At 34.7% G+C, this 8,705-nt stretch overlaps 1 protein-coding gene across 1 annotated transcript; it reads right to left on the bottom strand.

The window, feature by feature from the left end:
- Nucleotides 1–2,867: 2,867 nt before the first annotated feature.
- On the bottom strand, nucleotides 2,868–7,076 carry LOC124831170 (Leucine-rich repeat receptor-like protein kinase family protein). Its single transcript, XM_047305077.2, has 2 exons — nucleotides 3,866–7,076; nucleotides 2,868–3,651 (listed from the first exon to the last, which is right to left on the bottom strand). Exons 1-2 carry the CDS (start codon nucleotides 6,753–6,755, stop codon nucleotides 3,137–3,139), a joined length of 3,405 nt encoding a protein of 1,134 aa, XP_047161033.2. The 5' UTR covers nucleotides 6,756–7,076; the 3' UTR covers nucleotides 2,868–3,136.
- Nucleotides 7,077–8,705: the final 1,629 nt, after the last annotated feature.

The raw sequence follows: 8,705 nt of genomic DNA, 5'->3' as shown, positions 1-8,705 counted from the left end.
AAAAAGAATGGTATTAAAATTTTCAATATTATGACATAAGATTTTGTTATAAAATAATTTAAGCTTAAAACATTGTCAAATAAATAATTAACATAAAATTCTTATACTCTATTTTAAACTATTAAAAGTTTTCTACAAAACACAAGAAAACAAGATTACATTGGTTTATTTACAAAACATGCCAAATACTAACATTAGTAACTTTACCATCATTAGTGGTGATGAACTATAAACATAGACTTTTCAATCTTCATAAAATTCATATAAAAAGACATCGTCTTTATTGAGACCATTACTAAAGGTTAATAAATCACATGTTGAACATCTTTATCATCCCTTAAGAAAACAAAGTCACAAACTTTTTCTTCAATAAATTGAGAAGCAATATGGTATCACAAATAACTTAACTCTGATTCTCACAATCCCAACAAATGACTTTTAGTGATTTAGTGATCCGACGAATAATAATTCCATTTGAAAAATTATAGGGTTAAATATGTTTTTAGTCCCTAAACTATTGGCCGTTTCTGGTTTTCGTCCCTGTTTCAAAGTAAGGTACAATTTGGTCCTCATTCTTTTCGAAACATTCGTTTTAGTCCTCGAAAACTAAACATTGTTTAAAAATTTGGTCCTCATTTAGCAACAAATGAGGACTAAAACCAAAATTCCGAGGACTAAAACGAACGTTTCGAAAAGAATGAGAACCAAATTGTACCTTACTTTGAAAGATGGACGAAAACCAGAAACAACCAATAGTTTAGGGACTAAAAACATATTTAACCCAAAATTATAAAAGGCAAACCTTCTATCTTCAAAATCTACATCAACATTAAAGGAATTGAAACCATTAATTTCCAAAAGAAAAACTATGTTTACTTGTATATTCAACGTGGGTCTTCTAAGGTATAACTTGTTGACGAATGTGGTGATTAGTATTTGTAGAGTTATGTACACTTTTTTGCTTTAAAAGGTTGGCCTTTTTATTATATAATATCAAATTTATGTTGAATTTGGTTCTAATTTACATAAATTTAAAAATTACCATGAACTTAGATTACTCGATATAATTTTACTTCTATTAGATCTAGGTCTGACATAAATTTAAACAAAATATTTATAAAAATATGACTGCATTTTTTTTATTTAGGAGTTTTCTTGACTTGATATGGAATTTGTGAATTTTATTTCACTTGATATCATAACTAACATTTTGAAATTAATTATTTAAAGAATAGAAGAAAATGCTTCATATAAACTTTAATTCTATTTTTTTTAAAAAATCTATTTAACTTTGTGGCCCAACTAATGACGAAATCACAAATAATATGAAACGGGGCCGGAGGAGGCTAAGATTCAAACAAATAAAAATCTAATATCACATTTTTTTAGGTTGACTTGTATGACCGTAAGGTTTTTATGTGTATATAAGATCAATTTTGTGGGAGTTTTTGCTTTCTGCCACCCTTTAGTCGTTTTTTAGTTTGTCATTATAAGGTTTTTTGTTTTTTCTCATCCTCGGGTAGCTTGTGCCACGGTCCATTTTATCTAACATTAAGTTACTCATCAACATTTTCTTGTTGGTGGTTTCCAATATTTCTATTATGTTTGATATTATTTAGTGTTGAAGAGTATATAGACTAATAATATGTTCAAAGTAATGAATTTAAGTTGATTATATTAGTAAAAATGCGTATAGAAATTCCAACATAAAAAGGGTTTAGATGACTTTTATTTATTATAAAAACTCTCTCCATTTGTGTTATTACAATATGATCTTTTATTTATCAGTTTCCTTATAAATATTACACAATGCTCTTATCAGAATCTGTATGGATGCATAGTAACAAATTTTTGTAATTTATTAAAATTGAAACATTTTATTTTATTTTAGTACCACTTTAATTTTTTTCTGGAACACTTGTCATGATATGTTGAGAATAATAAAGGCTTTTTCTTTCTACACCAACATGATTACTATTTCCACCCCAATGTTGCTGCACTTTTTTAGAATAAGAAGAAAAAAAGTTCTCTTTGGTACAAACAAAGTCTCACGAATAAAATAAGAAATGAACATGAGTTTATATATACATAAGATACCTTTATTAATAAAAAGCTTTTTGGAGTGATACTAAAAACAAATTTGTGAGAATTTGACCTAATGGAGACAAGTTCCATAAAATTCATTTTTGAGAATGCATTTCATGAGTTTTGAAAATTTTATTATGAAAATCTTGTTCCAAATATCATGTTCCAAATATTATAGAAAGCTTGTTTTTGGAAGATTTTCGGATCAGATAATCTCCAAATAACCAGGAAATATGGTAATTTAAAAAAAAATATGTTTTTCCGTTTATATACTATTTACTAAAATTGTATTTTTGTTTCTAGTTCAAAATATATACGATTTTCATCTATACATTTTATAAAAGAATTACAGTGAGTTGTACTAAGGAGGAAGATAAAAGAGTTTTAGTAAAGAGAAAGAAACTCTAACCATGACATTTTACATTTTTTTATAAAGTATAGGGATAAAATTGGTATATACATTGAATTAGATATAAAATATAACTACATATCAACATTTATAACATAATACACTATATTACTATTTTATTGACATTTGAATTTATTTTAAAAATAAATATTTAAAACGAATCAATTTTGTAAAAAAATTGTGGGTGCACTTATTGACATTTGAATTTAACAAATTTTTTTTCCAAAATATAATTTTAGTTAATAGTTTGTGGGCAAATGACATATTTGACCCTTTCAAAACTTATGTGGGTGCACTTAGAAATTCTGGAGGAGCATGAAGAAAAAGCCACAAAATAAAACGAAGTCTGAAAAGAGAAGAAAAGGAGGTTGGAAACACGAAATTCATCAGCTCTAACACTGGCTGGATTTTATTGTTGTGCTGACATGATCTGAATTTGAAAATGGATATCAATAAGTACAAGCTATTTTGATTTGGATACACTTCAATGATACTCCAGCAGCCACACATGCAGTTTCTGGATCTATTTGTTGATTTTAATTCAGCTATAACATAATTTACAAGCATATAAAGAACAAGAACACAAGGATCATTGACAAAGAAAGTGATTAGAACAGAATGCTTATGCTCTCCTTAGATTCATCATTTGGAACCCATCTTGACACTTGAAGATGAATGCAGCAGAGAAGACACAGAGAAGCTTGAGTTATTGCTTTTTGTTTTCAAAGTTTGCATGACTGGTACTGATGAAGAAGCTGTTGGCAGAACTCCACCAGAGTTTTTATTCCCAGATGCACCATTTGCAGGGGACCCTTTTAGAAGCACATCAAATTTTGCATACTCCTCCCTTTCATGCTTTATCTCCTTCAGCATAGCCGCGATATCTCTCATTGTTGGCCTTTCATCAGGAGATGAGTTCACACACAATAATGCTATTCCCAATGCCTGCATCATTTCCTCTATCTCTGATTCTGGTCTAGAGAGTAAGCTGGGATCAAGCACTTCTAGACCCTTTTTCTGTCTCACCCAATCAACAACATGTACACCATCTGGTATGGTTGGATCAATTGGTTGCTTACCTGTCAAGACTTCTAACAACACTACTCCATAGCTGTAAACATCACTCTTCTCTGTGATCTTCATCATATAGCCATATTCTGAAACAGTTTCAAAGTCAGATTCAGTAAGGTAAACACATTGTCTAAAATCTGTCAAAAGATGTAAAATATGATAGAAATGAAGCCAGTGATATCATTAAGCCCAAGCAACTGTGTAAGGCTTCCTAAAACGAACTATTGCCTGCAATTTCTTCACACTAAGTAAGAATCCAAAGGAAGAATGTAATCAAGTAGGTGTGGAAGGCTCACTAACCTGGAGCAATATATCCGTAGGAACCAGCAACTGTATTGGAAGAACGACCAAAATCACCATCATCAACGAGTTTAGCCAAGCCAAAGTCAGCAATGTAAGGTTCAAATTCAAGGCCAATGAGGATATTATTGGCTTTAATATCTCTGTGGACTATAGGAGGGACACAGTCATGATGTAGATATGCAAGGCCTTCTGCAGCCCCTAACAAGATTCTGTACCTAAGTTCCCATTCCAGAGAATTTCCACTCCTCTCATGAAGTAGACTACTCAAACTTCCATTCGGCATGTAATCGAAAATAAGCAATCTTGTTTGTCTGTTCCAGCAGCACCCCAAGAATCTGACAATGTTCTTATGACGGATTGAGCCAAGGGTCTTGACCTCAGCTGAGAATGAATCACGAACTCCACTTTTTTCTTCCTTAAATGCCTCTTCTGCGTTAATAGTTGTTGGCCACAATTTCTTCACAGCAATCACTTCACCATTGTCCATTTCAGCTCTATATACAACACCAGAACATCCCTTTCCAATAATATTTCTATCAACTAAGCATCTCAGTATTTGTTCCACTGAAAAGTTTAGCTTCTGAAATGGTATGAACTGCCATGGCCATGAGTCACCCAGTTCTGAATCATCATCTCTAATAACTCTCCTTGCTTTGATGACAGCAGTTATCCCCATAACGATCATTATCACTGTCAAGGCTATCAGCAATCCAATGGCTAGCTTAAGCCTTTGCGATTTCCTTACTTCATTTCCGTTCAGTGACATATCAGTCTTGCTAGAATCCTTCACAAAGCATGAGAGCCCTTGATTTTCAGTGAAGTCTTTTGATGTCAACTGCCTGAAAAGCTTGTTATCTGGAAGACAGCCAGAAAATTTGTTGTAAGAAACATTGAGTGAGACAAGGTTGTCTAACTCAGCAAGAGGTTTCAAATCTCCTTCCAACTGGTTGTGTGAGAGGTCCAATATGGAAAGCTTGTTAAGAGAAGATATCTGAGCTGGAATTATTCCACGTAGTGAATTGCAACTAAGATTAAGAGCAATTTCTAGAGTCTCAATCCGGCCAAGCTCAGCTGGTATGTTTCCACTGAGGTTGTTGCTGCTAAGATCAAGCAGCTGGAGATTTGAACATAGACTCAACGATGCAGGAATAGGTCCAGAAAACAAGTTATTGCTTAGGATTAGCTTACTCAGAGAAACAAGACGGCCCAAACTTGCTGGTAAAGGACCAGAAAACCTGTTGGAAGATGCATCCAAAACCTGAACTGCTGATAGTGAAGATAAATAATTAGGCAGAGGACCTTCTAAGTTGTTGCTGCTTAAGTCTATCATTTGCAGTTCAGAGCAGCTTCCAATCTCATCAGGCACTGGACCGGAGAGGCGGTTCCCAGAGAGGTCTAAAAAGTTCAAGCTCTTCAGGTTTCCTATTGTCTTGGGAATGCTACCAGTAATCCTGTTGTTTCCAAGCCTCAACCTTATAAGGGAGCTGCAACTGCCTATTTCATTTGGTATGAAACCTGATATGTCATTGGAAATCAGAAGCAGTTTCGTGAGGTTTTGGAGCTGGAATAGGCCAACGGGAATACTACCAGTGAGTGCATTGCGTGACAAGTCCAGTGCTTGGAGATTACTGCAGTTCCCCAAAGTGGAGGGAATGCTTCCCTCAAGCTGGTTCTGCCAAGCTAAGAACACCATGAGGTTTGACAGCTGACCAAGCTCTGGAGGAATTAAGCCTGAGAGCTGGTTTGTGTCAACTTGCAACTGTTGAAGATTTTTAGCATTTGAAAGACTGGAAGGTATTGAACCAGACACATTGTTATCACTAATCATAAACTCCTCTAGATTCAAGAGACCCCCCAAAGATACAGGTATGGTCCCAGATAGAGAATTTAAGGAGAAATCAAATTTTCTCAAGCTTGTACAGTTACCAATCTCTTCTGGGATAGCCCCCAAAAGACCATTCTGCCAGAAAAACAACTGTTCCAGCTTCTTGAGCTTGCCAAGCTCAGATGGAATAGACCCTGATAAGCTATTTTCATACAAGAACAAATTAACAAGCTCAGAACAGTTACCTAACTCCGGTGGAATTTCACCGGACAGCATGGTGGTATAGATGGACAAAGTCTGAAGCTTTGTGAGCTTACCCAAAGAAGCAGGCAAAGAACCAGATACTCTGGTATCAGCCAGCCCCAAAACTGTCAAATTGCTGCATTCTCCTAGCTCTTCAGGAATCTTCCCAACTATGTCTTTGTTCCCTCCTGCTCTTAGGGACTCAAGTTGTGACAACTTCCCCAGCTCAGGTGGGATAGTCCCACTTATCTGATTGTCAAAAAGGAGTAGATTTTTTAAAACAATGCAGTTGCTTAACTCCACAGGGATCCTTCCAGTAAGCTGGTTAGAGTTCAAAGACAAGTTCTGAAGTTTCTGGAGCTTTCCAATGCTTGCAGGAATTGAACCAACAAGATTGTTGGAGCTGAGGTCAATGACAGTGAGGGAAGAGCAATCACCAATGTCTGAAGGGATGGTTCCAGTTAGATTGGAATCAGATAAGACAAGCTTTTGAAGAGAGTGAAATGAAGAGAGGTTGGAAAGTATAGGAAGCTCTAGAGGGATGGATTGTATGTTGATTTCAGTGACAAAGCCTAGTGAGGAGCATGTTATGAATGTCCAGTTGCATGGATTGGAATGAAGAATGTTCCAGTTGGAGAAAGAAGGAGGAGGTGGTGATGCAGAAGCATGGAGCCAAGAGAAGAGAGTTGAAGCTTCGTGATTTGCAGAGAAGGCAATGCCATAGAGAAAAGTAAGTTGGAGGAGAATGATACAAAACAATGAAGAAGAAGAAGGAGAAGAAGAGGAAGAGATGTACAAGGATTGCCTCGAGCTGAGCATTGAAACAATGAAACATTTGCCTCAAATTCCAAACTTTTCTTCTCCTTGGGTTTGAGTCATTGGGTTTTGCACTCTTCACTCAACCTTGTGAGAATGTGTATGCTGTGGCTTTCTTGCTTTGAACTCAAACTCACAATAGCACTTCTCTTTCCAAAACAAAGCTAAAAGGAGCAGTTCACACAAGCCAGAAGAGAATAAAATAACATAAAACTGAATGCCTAGAGATCAGAAAATCTGCAGCAGCTGCAGAAGTAGCACCACCCCACCACACTAAAGATGCTTCTTTGTGTCTAAGCAAAAAGCATTAGAATAATGGGGCTGTGCCAGGTGGTGTTTCTTGCAATGAACATAGGCATCTTATTATATACCTCTGGAGCTTACCTGCACTTCACATTCATCTGATTTATGTCTTTTTTTTATTGCTCAGTTATTCAGTCATGCTACTTTCTTAGCCACTGGTTTTCTTAAACCCTCTCTCATTTTTAGTGAAAAAGTTTTAAAGAAGAAAAGTTGCCCAAGTTCTTAATAAATTATTATCTTCATCACACATATCTTTCTGGGTATTCAAGCTATTTTGGCCTACAGTAAGAAACTAGAAAATTTACTATTTAAGAAATTATCTCTGTTGTTGAATGTTCTTTTCACACATATTTTATACACAGAAACCAGTAAAAGTGTGAATTAAATCCTAGTTACATATTGAAAAGACATTATTCTTTGTCAAACTTTTTATCATAATGTTTATAGTAATATCATTGAATGAACTTAATGATATTAATAAGTTCATAACCATTCAAAATCTCAGTAAAAACTGAGTGAGCTTAGGTTGATTATATTGCTGAGGTAATTAACTGAGCAGTATTCGGAAAATGTGGGCAAGCTTGTAAATATTAAAGTTCTAACTATTAGTTGGAAATTATTTTATATTCCACAGTCTCTAACGTTATTATGAAAAATCAGTTATAAAAATATCTTAATGGTTTCCTATTAATTGTTACTAGGTTGTGTTAGCAAGTCCATTGTTTCTGTATTAGTAAACAACAAATTTGTGAATTGTTTTGGTCATGGGATTCAGGTAAACTATTTACTCATGTCTTCTAAAGATCTAAATGTCTATTTTTATTAACGTTCGTTCTGGTCAAAGTTCTGATCAAACTTGAAGGTTACTTGCATAAGGTACTATGATACCAAAATCATTAAATGTTCGACAACCTAAGTAATTAATGTGTATTAAATGTAATCATCTATCTCTTATAGCTGATTGTCTAATCACTCTCGTCTATAGTTATCGTTTGATCATAGGTACATGACTAATTGTTGCATTTGTTTCCACTTATTTGATCTCATTTGCAAGGGCGGATTTGTAAACGGATTATTCCATCCACACACTTTTGAGGAGATTTTGCATTATACACTCGTTGTGCATATTCCTAAGAAAGACCAAAATAGCCTTAATTTTTATTTCAAATTACATTGTAATTAGTATGTACGTGAAATATGCAAGGCTATGAAAACAATGGAGATTCCTAGCTAGTGCAGACACAATGAGATTCTCTAGCTCTTTGACCACACATAGAAGCGATGCTTGATGATTTAAAACGCCATCAATCTTATGGTTGAAAGATATGTGTTGCGTTAATATAACCTTCAAATGTCCACTTGTGTGAGAGTCTCGTGGTCCTAGTGCTAAAGAAGAAGTTGTGTTGATTTCTCATGGTGCAGCTCGTAAAGGAGAAAGCATAGTGTTCTCAATCCACATACAAGGTTCTTCAAGTGAGAAAACTTTCCAGAATCCATACTTTCCCATTTATAAGTTCATGTAAACATTGAGGGTGTTGATGGAATCCATTTTGGGGTTGTATGGAACATATTCCAAACTCCTAGAATCCGATTTTTTGCTTGGCTAAATCAATTTTATGCCAAGGAGATGATGAAATAAATTATGGTACA

Source organism: Vigna umbellata, chromosome 3 (genome assembly GCF_029865625.1).
Source record: "Vigna umbellata cultivar VRB3 chromosome 3, Vumbellata_1.0, whole genome shotgun sequence".
NCBI classification, from domain to species: Eukaryota; Viridiplantae; Streptophyta; class Magnoliopsida; order Fabales; family Fabaceae; genus Vigna; species Vigna umbellata.
The sequence above is the reverse complement of the archived record's forward strand: the minus strand, read 5'-3'. Positions and strand labels throughout refer to the sequence as shown.